Source organism: Mustela putorius, unplaced genomic scaffold (assembly GCF_011764305.1).
Source record: "Mustela putorius furo isolate JIRA1106 unplaced genomic scaffold, ASM1176430v1.1 tig00000275_pilon_pilon_pilon, whole genome shotgun sequence".
Lineage (NCBI taxonomy): Eukaryota > Metazoa > Chordata > Mammalia > Carnivora > Mustelidae > Mustela > Mustela putorius.
Genome location: NW_025421341.1, coordinates 6,433,959 through 6,451,276, shown reverse-complemented (window position 1 = coordinate 6,451,276; position 17,318 = coordinate 6,433,959). Strand labels below are relative to the sequence as shown.

At 40.5% G+C, this 17,318-nt stretch overlaps 1 protein-coding gene across 2 annotated transcripts in view; it reads right to left on the bottom strand.

Moving 5' to 3' along the window:
- Window positions 1-13,385: 13,385 nt before the first annotated feature.
- SGO2 (shugoshin 2) overlaps window positions 13,386-17,318 on the bottom strand; it is a 42,658-nt gene continuing 38,725 nt past the window's right edge. For both annotated transcript variants that reach the window (XM_045078528.1, XM_045078529.1), the window contains exon 9: window positions 13,386-15,276. In XM_045078528.1, coding sequence (XP_044934463.1) covers window positions 15,261-15,276 — 16 coding nt within the window. In that variant the 3' untranslated portion in view covers window positions 13,386-15,260. The remainder of the gene's footprint in view (window positions 15,277-17,318) is intronic.

The window sequence follows — 17,318 nt, the reverse complement described above, 5'->3', positions numbered from 1 at the left end:
ATTGGCCGGACCCCTCCCCCGCGCCTCCGCGCCGCCTCTCCGCCCCCCTGCAGGTGCGGCAGGTCCCGGGGTCCCTTTGGTAGTCTTGCCTTGGTGCATATATTTTTTTAAATATATGAGAGAGAGGAGGAAGCAGGCTCCCCGCTGAGCAGAGAGGCCCGTGCGGGGCTCCATCCCAAGACCCTGGGCTCATGACCTGAGCTGAAGGCAGAGGCTTAATCCACTGAGCCACCCAGGTGCCCCTCTTTGGTGCGTATTTTTTTTTTTTTTAAAGATTTATTTATTTATTTATTTATTTGACAGAGATCACAAGTAGGCAGAGCAGCAGGCAGAGAGAGAGGAGGAGGAGGAGGAGGAGGAAGCAGGCTCTCCACAGAGCAGAGAGCCCGATGCGGGACTCGATCCCAGGACCCTGAGATCATCACCTGAGCCGAAGGCAGAGGCTTTAACCCACTGAGCCACCCAGGTGCCCCTCTTTGGTGCGTATTTTAAGTGGCTTTCCAGCCAGAAGCGCAGCTCCAAACCAAGTCGGTTTTGGCGCCGCTGCTCCCACCTGGTTCCCAGCACACCCGGTGCAGAACAAACAGTCCCGTTCGTTCCAGCTGGGCAGGAAAGTAACTTAAGAACAACCAGCGGTTTTACAGCTTGATCTTAACAGTTTCAGAAATAACTATCCAAGTTTATTTTTTCAATCAAGAGCTATCTTGATCTAAACTTTTTTTCAAAGCTTTATCACTATTCACAGTTTATCTGGTATGTTTATCCGGTAAATATGAACAGAGATAACAAACATCCTGGAATTTTTTTTTTTTAAGCAACTTGGAAAATACTGAAAGGCATTAATATAAAAATTATCTGTAAGCCTGCGACTTAAATTTACCAGTATTAATTTTGGCGTTTATCTTTACATTTTTGAAATCTGCCTTTAACTCCTTTTAAAAACTCAGAACCGAACTAGCTATTTTCCACATTTGTTTTCACTTAACATATCCAGAACACAGGGGCGCCTGGGCGGCTCATTTAGTCAAGCCTCCAGATCTTAATTTCGGCTCTCCTCATGATCTCGGGCTGGCCCTCAGCACAGTCGGCTTGTCCCTCTCTGTCTGCTCCTCGCCCCACTTGCTCTTGCTCTCTCTCTCAAAAATAATTGTAAAAATCTTTAAAATACATATTTCTAGGGGCGCCTGGGTGGCTCAGTGGGTTAAAACCTCTGCCTTCAGCTCAGGTCATGATCTCAGGGTCCTGGGATCCAGGCCCACATCGGGCTCTCTGCTCAGCAGGGAGCCTGCTTCCCCCCTCTCTCTCTGCCTGCCTCTCTGCCTACTTGTGATCTCAATCTGTCAAGTAAATGAATAAAATCTTTTAAAAATAAATAAATAAAAATAAAAAGCAATATTTCTAAGACACTTCCCCATGTCATTTTGTTTATGTGAACACAAAATTTTGTGAAAATTTCCAAAGTGTGTTCATAAAAGTGAGGGTAACCAACTACCATCGCCATATACTTCATTGAGCTCTGAGAATGGTCAATATTTTGCCACATTCACTTAAGTTTTTCTAGAGTATTTTGAAGCCAATCTCATAAACATTAATTTACTCTTAGGTACTTTAGTATACATTTTTCAAAAAGACATTTCCTTAAGTAAAGTGCCACTTTTACACCTCACAAAAAATTTTAATATCCTCAAATTTCCCAGAATCCAAAAAAGTCCTTTTACACTTGATTTCTTTGAATCAAACAAATGTTATTCAATGTATGTTAGTTTTCTCCTCAAGTCTGTTTAATCTAGAACAGTCCCCTCACCCAATCCTCCTTTTAATGCTATTAACATGCCCAGTCAGTTGTTCTCCAGAATACACTACATTTTATTTATTTATATATATATATTTAAAGATTTTATTTATTTGCCAGAAAGAGAGAGAGAGAGAACAAGTGAATACACACAAGCAGGCAGAGAGGCAGGCAGAGGCAGCGAGAGAAGCAGGTTCCCTGCCGAGCAAGGAGCCTGATGCGGGACTCGATCCCATGACCCTGGGATCATGACCTGAGCCGAAGGCAGTGGCTTAACCCACAGAGCCACCCAGGCGTCCCCACACTACATCTTATAATAGCTGATTGCTTCTTTTGGTGTTCTTTGTTCTTCCATCCTACTTACTACCTACATTGCGCCTGATGAGGAAAACAAAGGCAAGAGAAATGTAGCCTAAATTAACTCTCCTTACAGTTTGCGGCACACTGATATGTACCTAAAAACTCTCAGACCTGACTTTCCTCAAGAAATCATGGCAGCCTCAATGTCTCAGTATTTGTTTTATTAAAGACTAAAAGCAACTTTACCCTGAAGGAAGCTAAATCTTCAATGTTCTGTAGGACCTTGCTTTTAGCCTACAGAAATTCCTTAAAAACTTAATGTTACCTCACCTCCCTCCACAAACATAAAATGTATATAGCCAGTTCCTCCTCACACTCAGAGGTCCAGCTCTCTCTGTCCATGGGTCCTGTCCCCGTGCTATAATAAAATCACCTTAAAAACATCTCAAGAATTATTTCCTGGTCATTTGCTATTGGACCCAAGCTTCAAATCACAGCATTCTGGCACCCGGTGTGAGGCTCACATCTTCTCATCTGGATTCCAAGCAAGAGGAGAGACTGGGTAGGGGAGAAGAAACCATATGATCAACTTGATTAATAGAAGGAATTCAAAAAAGGATTCTCTAAACCTGTAAAGTTTGATCAAATTCAGGAAGTGATTCAAGGAGCTGGTGAGAACCCAGCTCTATTTCAGGGTCATTTACTAGAAGCCATCCATAACTACACGAATCAGGACCCTGAGGGAACAACTATATTAAACGTACAGTTGATAAGTCAGTCAGTACCTGGCACCTGCTGAAAACTGACTAGAATGGCTTTAGACCCTCAAACTCGTGCCCAGCGCTTACTAGTGGTAGCTACCGGCATCTTTATTAATAGAGATGGGGCCTTAGAGCAAGAAAAAGACCAGAGAGCTATACTGCAGGGTAAGATGCAGGCCCAAATATTGGCTGGTGCTTTTGCAGATCCCCCACAACACCAGAGGAACCAGGGGTCAAAGGGAACCTGGTATCAGGCAAAGGACCAGGTAGGACCCTGTGCTATGGATGTGACCAGACCAGATACTGAAGCAAAGAATGTCTGAACAAAGGCTCTCCCGCCAGGTCCATGTCCTGTCTGTTAAAGAAAGGGGGGGCGGGATTGGGAGAGAGACTGTCCTCATCTCCAGAGAGAGAGGGGAAGACAGGAACTCACTCCCCCCCAGAGAGCAGGAACCGTGATGGGGCTTTGAGGCTGGTCCAGCTCCCTGTGACATCAAGATGACCGAGCCCCGGGTTTATCCTGGATGTGGAAGGTAAGTCTGTCCATTTTCTTATCCCCCACAGAAGCCGCTGACTCTGCCTGTTCTCATTCAGCACTCTGGCCCAACTTGTCTTTCCAACCATGAAACAGTTGGCATAGAAGGGGAAACTAAAACCTGCCTCTAGGCCATGTTTTAACCTGCGAATACAAAAGTCAGTTGGTTACTTGTGTTTTCCTGGTCCTTCTGTCTTGTCCCACTCCGTTACTTGGATGAGATGTAATGTATAAACTGGGAAACAGGTTTGCTCTTACTAAAGAAGGGGATGGCTTGTTTTTTTTTTTTTTTAACACCTGGAGAACTAACATTTTACCCTGACACCTCTCCTAATATCCCTGATAATCCTGGTATCTCTCCTAGTACCCATGATATCCCTCCTAATAGCCCTGATCTCGCTCTTAATAACCCTGATATCCCTCCCTCCTACTCGCTGGAGGAAAGTAAACACACAAGTGTGGGATGGCGATGTCCCAGGACGGGCTCATCAAGCCCAGCCAGTGACAGTGACGTTGAAGGACCAGGCCATTATTCTCAGACTAACCAATATCCTTTAAAACCTATGGCAAAAGCTGGGTTACAACCACTTCTTGAGAAGTTTCTCAAACATGGTATTTTATTTAAAGTCTTGTCAATCTCCTTATAACACTGATTTTACCAGTAAACAAACCAAATGGGGAGTATCAGAGGGTACAAGATTGAAGAGCTGTAAATGAGGCGGTAACGCCTCTTCGTCCCACGGCGCCAGATCCGCACACTGTTCTCACCCAGGTCCCTGGTGATGCCAACTGGTTTTCGGTACTAGATTTAAAAGACACCTTCTTTTGCCTCCCTCCAGGTGAGGAAACACAGCCACTATTTGCCTTTGAATGAGCCTCACCTTTGAGGCCACATGCTGCTAATGAACTTGGACAGTCTTGCTAATGAACTTGGACAGTCTTGCCACAGGAATTTAGAGACTTTCCTCACTTGCTCAGGGCTGCCCTTAGTAAAGACCTCCGTGAGCTCTTCTTGCCTCCAGAGACTAAAATCCAACATGTGGATGATGTTTTAATCTGTAGTTCGCAAAAGAAATGTCTGATAGTAATTCCTTAACTTCACTCAATTTCTTGGCAGACAGAGGGCATCATGTCTCCCCTAAAAAGGGGCAAATATCTCAACAGAAAGTACAATATTTGGGATATGCGCTAACACCAGGTCATCGTACCCTGTCTACTGACAGGAAAAAAAAAAAAAAAAGCTTTGGACCCCCAGCTATAAAAAAAAAAACAACTCCTGGGGCGCCTGGGTGGCTCAGTGGGTTAAGCCTCTGCCTTCATCTCAGGTCATGATCCCAGGGTCCTGGGATCGAGTCCCACATCGGGCTCTGTACTCAGCAGGGAGCCTGCTTCCCCCACCCCCCGCCACCTCCCTGCCTCTCTGCCTACTTGTGATCTCTGTCTGTCAAATAAATAAAATCTTTAAAAAACAAAACAAAACAAAACAAAACCAACTCTGTGTTTTCCTAGGCATGGCAGGTATTTGCCTCCTGTGGATTCCTGGGTCTGGGCTCTTAGCCAAACCATTGTTTGATTCAACTGAAGGCCCTGATGAAGAAACTTTATTCGGGATGAAGACCCACCAGACAGCCCTTCGCACGTTAAAAACCAAGCTTTTGTCGGCGCCAGGACCGGCTTTACCGAATTTAGAAAAACCTTTCACTGTATCAGTTGCCAGAAACCAGGGAGAAGCCGTGGGAGTTCTTACCCAGAAATCGGAAAATAAAACAAGAACAGTGGGCTATTATTCAAAGTCACAAGGTGATGTGACACAAGGCTGGTGTGTCCTCAGGCAGTGGCCGCAACAGCCCTCCCGGTGGAAGAAGTTTCCCGACTTACTCCGGGACAGGCTGTGGCACTGATGACGCCACAGTGTCATCCACAGTCCAAAGAGCCCAAGGCCACGAATGATGGTGGAAGGCCGACTCGCCAGACACCAGGCTGTGTTTTAGACCTGAAATAATAGCTACAACCTGCGAAACTTGAACCCCAGCTACTCGGACGCCTGGACCGGAGCATCACACTTCTATGTTAGAACACGACTTCTCAGAGATTTTCGATCTTGTTCATTCTAGCGGACCAGATTTAAAAAGATTCCCCTATTGAAAATGCGGAGGACAGTTGTCTTACTGATGGTGGTGGTTTCCTGGATAAGGGAGAAAGTTAGCTTAATTAAGACCACTGAGGCAAAAGCCCTTCCAACAAAGACTTCTGCTCAAAAGGTTGAATTAATAGCACTTATCTGTGCTCTTCAACTGGCAAAAGGCCTAAGAATTAATATTTATGCTGACTTCAAATATGCTTTCTTGGTGCTCCAATTTGGGAGGAAAGGGTATTACTATCAAGTCATAAGTCCCCAAAAATGGGCCTGGAATGAAGCTGTACCCCTACCTAAGGAGGCTGATGTCATTCTCCTCCGAGGACACCGAAAGGATATGACTTTAGAATCTAAAGGAAATAATTTGGCCGACCATGTAGCCAAGCAGCCAGCACAAACTAAACAAATATGCAATCTCACACCAGGTTCAGCTCCAATAAAGTCTGTAACTCCTGGCTATTCAGACCAAGAAACTGACATAGCCCAGGAATGGGGACATTCAAAAAAAATACACAGAACTGGCTTATTAATAAGGGAAACATCTTTATTCCCAAAAATAGCCAATGGAAGGTGATACAGAATTTATACCAGGCAACTTGCCTGGGTAAAAGTGCTTTAGGACATTTAATCTAAAAAATATTTGCTGGAATGAACTTAACAGCTCCAACAAAACAGGTTTGCCCATTCTGTATTGTTTGTGCACAGGTAAATCTGGAAGGTGCTGTCCCCCCACTACTTTTAAAACCGGTCCAGAGGCATGGAACATGCCCATCCCGTGAGGATGGGTAGCTTGACTGCACACAAACACCCTCTTGCAAAGGCTATAAATCCTACTAGTGTTTGTCAATACTTTCAATGGTCCATTCAGAGTGGTGATGGCTCTTCTTTCACTGTACAAATAACCCAACAACTAGCACAAGCTTTGAAAATTAAATATTTTTTACTTTCAGCCTGGCATCCACAATCCTCTGAGAGGTAGGAAAAGCAATCATCCTTTAAAACGGCCCCTAACTAAACTTGGTGCAGAGACCCAGGAACATTGGGTTACTCTCTTTTACTCTCTTACCAGTAGGACTTCTCAGAATGAGAACGGCTCCAAAACCACCTATAAGACTTAGCTCTTTTATTATATGGAAAGCCCTTTCTTACAGTGGACCTGTTATTAGATGAAGATTATATGATCTATTAAATTATTCACTCAAGCCTGGTTTAATTTGTAAGTTACTTAATGCATATCCTGATCGCATGCTCCCCAAACCTGATTTGACTAGAACTGGAAGTCTACCCCATGTAAGTCCTGGAGATATGGTTTATATAAAAGACTGGAAGTCACATATGGTGGGGGACTTAAATCCCAAAGAGAAAGGTCCACATCAGATAATATTATATACTCCCAATGCAGTAAAATTAGCAGGACACTCTTCTTGGGTTCACATATCTAGAATAAAACCTGTACCTCCTTCACAGGAAACCCATGAGCAAACTCACATGCCTTCTTACCCCTGCAAACCTGTAAAAGATCTCAAACTCCTCTTCAAGGAACAATGAAGTTGTATGCTTTTTGTCCATTCTCTGTTCACCTATCTTTAAAAAAAAAAAAAGATTTTATTATTTGTCAGAGACAGCGAGTATAGGCAGGGGCAGCAGCAGAGGGAGAAGGAAAAGCAGGCTCCCCCCTAAGCAGGGAACCTGATCCGGGACTCGATCCCAGGATCCCGGGATCATGATACGAGCAGAAGGCAGATGCTTAACTGACTGAGCCAACCAGGTGACCCTCTGTTCACCTATCTTAAAGGACAATTCCTTTCTACAATGGGTACAGCATTATGCTCAACTACAGAATCAAACAGCTTATTGGATATGTGGGGTTTTGTCCATGTCAAGTACATATGGGTTTCTCTAGTGGGTTTTTTCCTTTACAAGGCGCGGACTGGCACTCTCTATATATTTACACTTTGGAAATAATATATAATGATACCGTTTTGTGATAAATCTATCACTAATCAGAAGGTTTCTTCTTGGCCCATGATCATTATGACATGGAATGTACTAGGATGTACCCAGACTATGCCATACCCTCAAACTACTAAAATATTAACGGACTTTACAAGCCGACAAACTGATGCCCGCCGATGAGGGCCTGAGTTACAAAACCCTACTTACGCCGTACTGAGGATGGTATATACCAAGTCTGGGATACATACTTATGGCTCACACCCACCATTGGACAGCTCGGTCAAAAGGCAATTTTATTCTAGGGGCATAAAAGTCAAACACATTCTACCTGGGCACATAGCACATGCGATTCAGGATGGCTGTCCTTAGAAACCTGTTCTCAAGCCATTGTACTGCAGGTTACCAACTGGTTTGCTGATTGGATAAGGTGACCTGAAATTAGATGGCTAGTCCCAGACAGAACCACTGGTTATGTGGAACTAACCTATGCCTCTGGCTTCCTGTAGTGTGGATAGGTCGTTGCACCTTGGGTTTTGCCTGGACACATGGGTTTGTTACCAAAACCATCACTACCCCCAGCTTATCTTCCCAATTTAAGACAGAGATGGACATGATCTGTTTTTCATTGGTATGACCATCTGGCATCCACTTTTGTTCCATCTGTAAGGCTGGAAAGTGTAATTTGGCATATGGAAGCTCTTAATAAGTACACCGAAAAGCTCTCAATGATTCACAAAGCAGCATCTCCTTACTTAATACTGAGGTCACACAAATGCTCAAAGCGGTTCTACAAAATAGAATGGTTTTAGATGTCCTAACAGCAGCACAAGAAGGTAATGTGCCATTATTAAAACAATGCTGCTTATACACCTCAGGTTATCATTAAAATGTCACAGGACTACTAAAAGTATACTAGAGTATTTCAGTTAAGCTCTACAAAAATCCTTCCCTCTTTTCCAACGATTGGTTAAGTTCCTGGTTTGGAGGGGGATTATGGTCAACTATTAAGGCTGTCTCTTTGTTAAAGCCATTTTAATTCTAACATGTTTCGTTCTTTAGTGTTTTTTTTTCACTCGGTGTCGAGCCTTCATCACTACAGTAGCTGCACATCAACAGATAATCTTTTTACTCAGGGAGAGTTGTATATATGCTGTCTACCTTGGATTTGACTGCCTCTGCCATTCACAACACCTACATCCTCAACCGAGCAATGTTGATCCACAGGTAGGGACATCTGTATGTGCATCTTCAGCAGGAAGAAGTTACAGAAGGTAAGACCATCTACCCTCAACAACCTTAAAGACTGAAGGGTCAATCAAAACTGTTCAGGGGGGAAATAATGAGGAAAACAAAGGCAAGAGAAATGTAGCTTAAGTTAAACCTCCTTCCAGCTTACATTACGTGGATACTGGAAGACACTCAGAGCCCAACATTCCTCAAGGAATCATGGCGGCCTTTGTGGCTCAATGTTTCTGTTTTATTAAAGACTGCAAGCAACCTTGTCTTGACAGCAGCTGAATCTTCAAGATTCCGTAGGACCTTGCTTTCAGCCTACTGAAATTCCTTAAAAACTTAATGTTATCTCACCTCCCTCCACAAACTGAGAAATAACATAGTCACTCCTCACATGCAGATGCAGCTTTCTGCCCACGGGTCTCTGTCCTTGTTATATAATAAAATCACCTTTTCGTACATCAGAATTCTTTCCTGGTCATTCGCTACTGGACCCAAACTTCAAATCACATCATGTCTATCTATCTAAAGCCTTGATTAAATTCCAGTTGTGTTGGGGTTGGGAGAGGTCATGAGAAGGCTTCATGGGTGATGCCATACACTTGACATCGCAGCACATCAGGAAGCTCATGAGGTCTGGTTGTCTCCTTCTTAATGCTGCTAAGATTGATCGGTGGGTTTAACGGGTTATCTCTTCATAATGAACTTCTCCATCAACATCTCACTCACGGCTTCACCATACGTTGCTGACCACTGTCCGAAGCAGTTATTCTATTAGGAGTTTGCAAAATGGTAATGTTCCTAATTCAAACACTCCTTCTGCATGCTTCAGCTGAGATTCTTTTGAACAGAACTGTCCCCACTCACTAGAGCTATTGACCATGCAAATAGAATTAATACCAGAAAGGCTAAATACATCCTTATTTTTTCCTCTTATAAATTTGAGAGCATCCAATGTTTTTGTTTCTCAAAAACTTTTCTCAAATTTTTTATTTCTTAAGAAATTTTCAGAGCATCCAATGTTTCTTTGTTTTTGGAGTATCATTATAAATTTGTGACTATTTTTTGTATAACATGTTTTAATGTTATAATCTTTCATACCAATGTTGAGTTTGTCCCATCTTAGGCCAATGAAAACACCTTCAAATCAGAACTCATGTCCTTTTGATTTTTATTATTTTTTTTTAGATGTGAGAACATTTATTGCTTAGATACAATACCGAAGCATATTTTCAATTTAAAGTGAGTTACCACAAATAGACCAAGGAAGACAAGCCATACACTGGGAGAAAATATTTGCAAAAAAGGTACCTGGCAAAAGACTATCATCCAAAATATACAAAGAACTCTTAAAACTCAACAATAAGTAAATGAACAACTGATTTAAAAAATGGGCAGGGGCACCTGGGTGGCTCAGTTGGTGAAGTGTATGTCTTCGTCTCAAGTCATGATCCCAGGTCCTGGGATCAAGGCCCACATCCAGCCCCCTGACTGGTGGGGAGCCTGCTTCTCCCTCTCCCTGTGCAGCTCCCACTGATCGTGGGCTTTCTTTCCCTCTCTCTCTGACTCCCTCTCTGTCAAACAAACAAAATCTTTTTTAAAAATGGGCAAAAGACCACACACTTCACCAAAGACATAGATGGCAAATAAGCATACGAAAATATGCTCCACACTTGTCATCAAGGAAATGAAAATTAAAACAATGAGACAACTACACACCTATCAGAATGGTCAAAATCTGGAACCTTGACAATACCAAATGCTGACAAAGATGCACAGAAGCTGGTGGGAATGGTTGGTGGTAACGCAAAATGGTTTGGAAGAATGCTTTGGAAGAGTTTGCAGTTTCTTGTAAAACCAAACATACTCTTACTATATGATCCAGCTATCATCCTTATTGGTATTTACCCAAAGGAGCTGGAAACGTATGTCCACACAAAATCCTGTATGTGGATGTTTCTAGCAGCTTTATTCGTAATTGCCAAAACTTGGAAACAACCAAGATTTCCCTCAGTGGTTGAATGGATAAATAAACTGTGGTACATCCAAACAATGGAATATTATTCAGCACTAAAAAAGTGAGCTTAAAGAATGATAAAATCACATTTCATTTTTAATAATGTCCTTGTTTTCTGAAACAAGACAGCCCAGCCTCACCTTATTTATATCCTGTCCCAAACTTGGAATCAGCCATTTCTCCAAAGATCCCTGGTCTCTGTGATGAGGAAGTCTTTAGAAACCAGTCTAGATGCTAGAAGTACTTGTTGCTAGTCAGTCATCATTGTTTCTAGACATTTTTAGTGGAGAGAGCTAGTAAATACATAACTTTTTTAAAAGTGCAAAAAGCATGAGTTCACACTAATATATTTTTTATTTTATTTATTATTTATTTTATATTTATTATATATTATTAAATATATTTTATATTTATTTTATTTAATTATTATTAAAGATTTTATTTATTTATTTGAGAAAGAGAGAGATAGAGCAAGAGAGCATGAGAAGGGAGGTCAGAGGGAGAAAAAGACTTCCCATGTTGCTGGGAGCCTGATGCAGGACTCGATCCCAGGACTCTGGGATCATGACCTGAGCTGAAGGCAGTCGCTTGACCAGCTGAGCCACCCAGGGACCCCATACTAATATTTCTAATTAAAATTTAAGATTGCAGAGTTTGATTCTGCAACCAAAGATTCTGAAGTTTCTGAAATCTAATTGCTTTAATCTGTCATTAGATCTATTTCATAATAACTGCACTGATATTATATAAATTATTATATATATATATATATATATATATATATATATATAATGAGACTAGTAAATGAAAATTTAAGATTTTGTCATGGTTCTTTTTACCCTTAGAATATACCCTAATAAAAATACAAATTCAAATACCTTTTGTAAATTGGTATCTGTCACCAACTTGATAGTTATTTTCATTCATTTCAGTTGGTTTTCAAGTCAGCTGTCCTCTAGTGGTGTTACTTAGGTTGTTCCTTTTTTTAATTTTTGCTGTTACAAAACATACTACCATGAAATTTTTTTAAAAACATTTGCTTTAGAGAGGGAGAGAGAAAGAATGGGAGGAGGGGCACAGGTAGTGGCAGAGAGAATCCCAAACAGACTTCCTGCTAAGCACGGAACCTCACAAGGGCCTTTATCCCAGGACCCTGAGATCATGACGGACCCAAAATCAATGGTCAGATGCTCACTCAACTGAGCCACCCAGGCACGCCCCCCAAATTTTGTTTTTTTTTTTTTTCAAGAGAACTTTCACTATAGTTTTCTAAAAGTGAGACTACTGGGTTGTATGATCATATATTCTTATGTAATTTGCTGGATATTGTCAAATCTTTTCTATAAAGTTTGTATCATTTTGCATTCCCTCCACCAATGTACCAAAGGAACCAGCTGGGTAATACAAGGAAGAGGCTGGGATATTAGAACTCAGAATCTTGGTGACTGAGGAGAGGGTCCTGCTCAGCCACTGCTTAATACCTGGGGAGCTAGGAAAGGGCTTCTGGGAGTCAGAACTCAGATCTCCTGAAGGAGGCTCCCTGAGGAAGTAGACCTGAGGCCTGTGAGGGGCGCAGCCCAAGTAGTGCTGGTATATCCACAAGGGCGTAATGAGGCCAGTTCTAGGAATGCTGACCCAGCTGGTGACAAACCAGCTCCTGAGCCCCAGAAAATCACCATCGCTGAGGGGACGCTGATAGAAAAAGCACGCGAACAAGAAGGAGCACGTCCTTTGTCCCCTTTCCTGCTTTTGTCTCTTCCTATCACCCCGTTGACAGACATTTTAAAAGTCAGCTAGCAAAGAGAAACAAACAAACAAACAAACAAACAAAAACGTGATTTGTAGAGTTCCAGCAGCACACAGCAAATTGTGGAGAGGTGGGCTTGGAGGTGAGAGAGAATGGCTGGCACGTGCTAGAAGGTAGAATTTATTCCGTAAAAGTAAGACTGTTTCAGTATCAACAAATCAGGGAATACAGTTTGTTATATTAATACTTCTAAGGAGAATAATCATATCCCTTTTTGTGGACTATTAAGTTATTATGTTTCAGCTTCAGATCCACACATCTTACCCCACTATGTTAAGGCCAGGCCTTTGCAAAAGCCCATTTTTTCCTTTGCCAGGTTCCCATTTGGTCTCTGGCAATAGGAGGAGATAGATGTAAGCTGCAAACATGGAGGAGGAAAAACAAATTTGCTTCTTGTTCCTGTTGGCATCATCACAGAAATGGCTCACCGCCCTGGCAGGAATAATGGACTTCAGAGCAACGGATGGTTCCAGTCTGCAGTGTTTCCACACTCAGACCAGTCTTGTCACTGCCCGTCAGGGAAATAGCACTAACCCGTGCATACCTTCCCTAGAGTCCTGGAGCTCTTCCTGCAAGCATTTAGGTTTCAATAATTCCATCCTTTTCTCTTTGCTCCCCCTGGGCCAGAGGTACCCCCTGTAGTTACTCCCTCTATAACATTCCAGGCATCCCTTCTGCCTTTTCAGTTCTTGTTTAGTTCTGTACTATATGGCTAACAATTTATAAAATAATTGTGGTTTCTATCTCTTGGCTGGACCCTGACTCACACAATCTCTCTCTGTGCCAAAAGTCACTTGACAAAAATTCAACACTCATTCATGATTTTTTTAAAAAGCACTCAATAAAATAATTGGTAGACAATACTTTAATGTGATTATAAACTATACATAACCAACTCAAAACCCAGCATCTTACTTATTAGGGTAAAACCAGAGGCATTCCCATGAAAATCAGAACAATACAAGGATATCTATTCTTTTTACTACAATTTAACATTTTACTTAAGGTAGTAAGCAGCAGTACAATTAATTAGACAAAAGAAAGCAATGAGATGCATAAGATTTGGAAAGGGAAAAAAAAGGTAAAGTTAACAGTTCTCAGGACATATGTCTAGAAAATACTACAATGAATGTTCAGTATTTAACATACAGAAATCAATGTTGAACATATATATGCAAATAATAATTAGAAGAGAGAATCAAAGGAAAGATCCCATTTATATTACCAAGAAAAAAATAAAATACTTAGATGTAAATTTATTAAGAAATATGTAAAAGCTCTAGGAGGGAAACCTCAATACCCCCCTAAAGTCAATGGATACGGTAATGGGGCATCAACAGACACACAGACCAATACACAGAAAACTGAGAAATAAATTTAAGTGCACATGGAAATACAATACAAAAAAGGGTGGCATTTCAAATCAGTACTGAAAAACATGGACCTTCTCATTAATGGGGGGAGTCATTTGGAAAAAGGTCAAAATTGCATTCATATCTATTACGGTAGAAAGAAACCCACATGAATCAGAAATTCAAATGTAAAACAAAATGAAACCATGGGTAACTGTCTTTATAATCTGGAAGGAGGAAAATTCTTTATTGTTACCAAATTCTACCAGCAATAAAAGGTTAATAAATTTGACTACATAAACTGAAAAATAATTTACATGGGAAGGGGAAAAAGAAAGAAAAGAAAAATCTCATAGAATGGAGGAAGAACAGAAATAAGCAGGAGGGACAAAAATATAATACTGGAGACTGACTCTAGGAGGTCCATAGTCTCCAAGTAATAGGTGTATAGGAAAGAGAACAAAGACTGTCAGGGTGCCAAGCTCTGAGTCATTGTGTAAACGATTCCTTTAATAAGGCCTCCATTCAACCGGCATTGGTATGAGTAAGTTCTGTGGGACTCTACTCCTACAGCAGTTCCTCAGAGTTTGGTCCCAGGACAGTCTGCCCCAGAATGATCTGAAGTGTTTGTTAAAAACACTGAGTCCGCCCTTTTATTTGTCAATTATTCTCTAAGCAAGCTTTTCCATCCAGGCAGAATAGAATTTGACTTGCCCTTGAATACAATAAGCTAAGTTTACTGATCTCAGACATTCAAAGTTTTTATTACTTTCTACTACTAGTATAGTAAGCGTTCTTTAAAATAGTTATAAAAACCAAATTTAAAAGAACCTGAAATATTAAGCCCCTCAGCCAAGTCATCAGATTACACAGAATGGAAAAAATACAGAAACTGAATCTAACAGGTAAAACAGAGAGTATAAGAATGAAGGGAGACAGAAAACTGGCCAAGGCAGAAGGCAACTTTTAAAATCTAGGTGATCAAATATTTTGGATGGTTTTAAAAATAAAACAAAACAAGATAGCTTGGTATGCAACAAGATAAACAATGCAAAAATATTTACAACACATTTTATTAGGTTAAAAGGTTAACAGCTTTTGCTTAGTTAAAGGCTATTAGGTTGAAGAAGTTTACATAAACAGGAATGTAAGTCATAGGATGACCAAAACGATTTTAGAAGTTTAATATTACAAAATAGCTATTTTATACACATATATGTAAACATAAGAATAGATAAATTAATACTCATGGAAAGGTAGAGTGGGGAATCCTTCATCACGCATTTCATCTTTTGGATCCTTGTTATATCCCTGTTTTGACTTGGTATGGCTTAGGAATTTTAAAAAAACCCAGAATTTATAAGTTCACCTCATCTTCTCATCTTCCTGCACAGTAAAAAAGAAAAACAAAAAACAGAAGATGAACAATATTAACAATTCGAAGCTGATGCTTTCGCTATGAAGCATGGAGAAGAAAACTCCTGCATCATACGTCTGGAATACTCTATAGTAGGAATTATAAAATTAGGTTTAAGAAAAATTGACCAACTTAGATTTCACACATTACCTGTTTGTATGTATTTCCTTTTTACTATGAATCTCACCATACACAGAAGAACATATGAAAATGTATAACTTAAAACAATAAATAAATGTTGACATACATACCACCCAAGTTAAGAAAGAAAATGTTACCACACCTCAGAAGCCTCCGGTGTGTCCCTGTCTAATCACATCCTGTCGTCCCCCAAGAAGTAACCACTATCCTGAACTGTGTTCATCTCTTCCTGCTTGTCTTCACATTAAAGGTGTTTTTTCCAACATATTTATTCACTTCCAAGTCTCTCCTCCATTGAAACATTAAACATTCTTATTTCACATTCTGTATCGAATTCTGCTGTCAGTTGTTTCTGCTGGTCCCTCGTTCCCTTGTGTATGTAGTGTTTAGGGTGAGCTGACTGCTTATTTCCCTTGGAAAACTTGTTGAGGACGGAGACCAGGGAGCGTGCTAGAAAATATGTGCATTTGCTTCTGACGGACGACAGGGGGCACTACAAGTCATGGACTAATACTAAATCCTCAGTTTGAGGTTTTCTGTGACTTCCAGATATTGTGAATTTCAGCTGCAATGCACTAGAGTTTGATTCTGGTTACAAATTCTCAGAAGATTTTTTTCCTCCTCAGTTCAGTACTAGAGTTATTTCCTGAGGCTTAAAAAAGCTGGTGGGAAGGTTATTTTTAGTTTGCTCTCCTACTGAGAGTAGCTCAACTTTATTAAAGGTGATCTACTATTAGTTTTTTCATTTTAGCTAAACCCGAGGATATGCCTTCTGTCCCCATCCCCATAACGCTGTAAATCCAACACTTAGGTTCACCTAGTTTGGTAAATATGTTCGGGCAAAAGCCAGTCTGAGTCTACCTACCTCTCTGGGTTCCTGCTCTCCTTCAGGCTCTGATGGGAGCTTGCTTTCTTCTTGTCTAGCTAAGAGATATGTTCAAGGGAGTTTTTGGTTTAGCTTTTAGCTTAGTTTTGCTTTGGCTTTTGCTTTTTAATATTTTACCTAGTAATTTCATTTTATTTTTAGTTTGATCATGCATAGGATATATCATCTTGGAAGAAGTAGAGCTGTATTTATTCTCTACATGATATGTTTTATAGATGACACACATACACATGGTCCTCAATGACAAAGGTATAAATGCTTAGATAGCTAGTGAGGTCTCTTTCCCTCCTCTGTACTCCTCTCCAGAGCCAATGATATCATTGCCTTGGGTAATTAGATAGGGTTTAATTAATTCTTTTAGAAGAGCTACCTACTCTAAATACAGCTCTAAATACAGCTGTATTTAGATAAATGCTGTAATGAAATAGTATTCTATTTTAGAATACTATTTTAGTGATCCGTTGGGTGTACAGATTACTTGCTAAATGGTTTAGTTGGTAAAGTTTTTAAAAGCAAGTATCACAATGAAATTAGTAAAAATACCAAGAATGAGGACAACCCAGCTACCTTGAATTTTTTTTTTTTTTAAATTTCTGGATGGAATCCAGCAGATACATCACAGCTTCTGATAGGCCCCCAGTGAGAAGAGATCCTGAAGGACGCTGCTTGCGACGTGCTATAGAATGATCACCTTAGGCATTGAGGATAGGGGTGGAAGAAGTTAACAAGAAGGTAATACAAATGTATTTTTTAAAGTCTTTATCTTTTAAGTCCTAAAGCACTGAATATGACAAAGGGGGCCATTTTTAATAGTAAAAGTCCTAATCTACAATGATTATATGGTAATATATATAGTAATCACTACTATTACCATAGGAGTACATAGTAATTAAGATATTTATGTACCAAATAGCAGAGCAACTACCTTTATGAAGCAAAAACTACAGGAGATGCACGGAGACAATAGTAAGAGCTTCTAATATT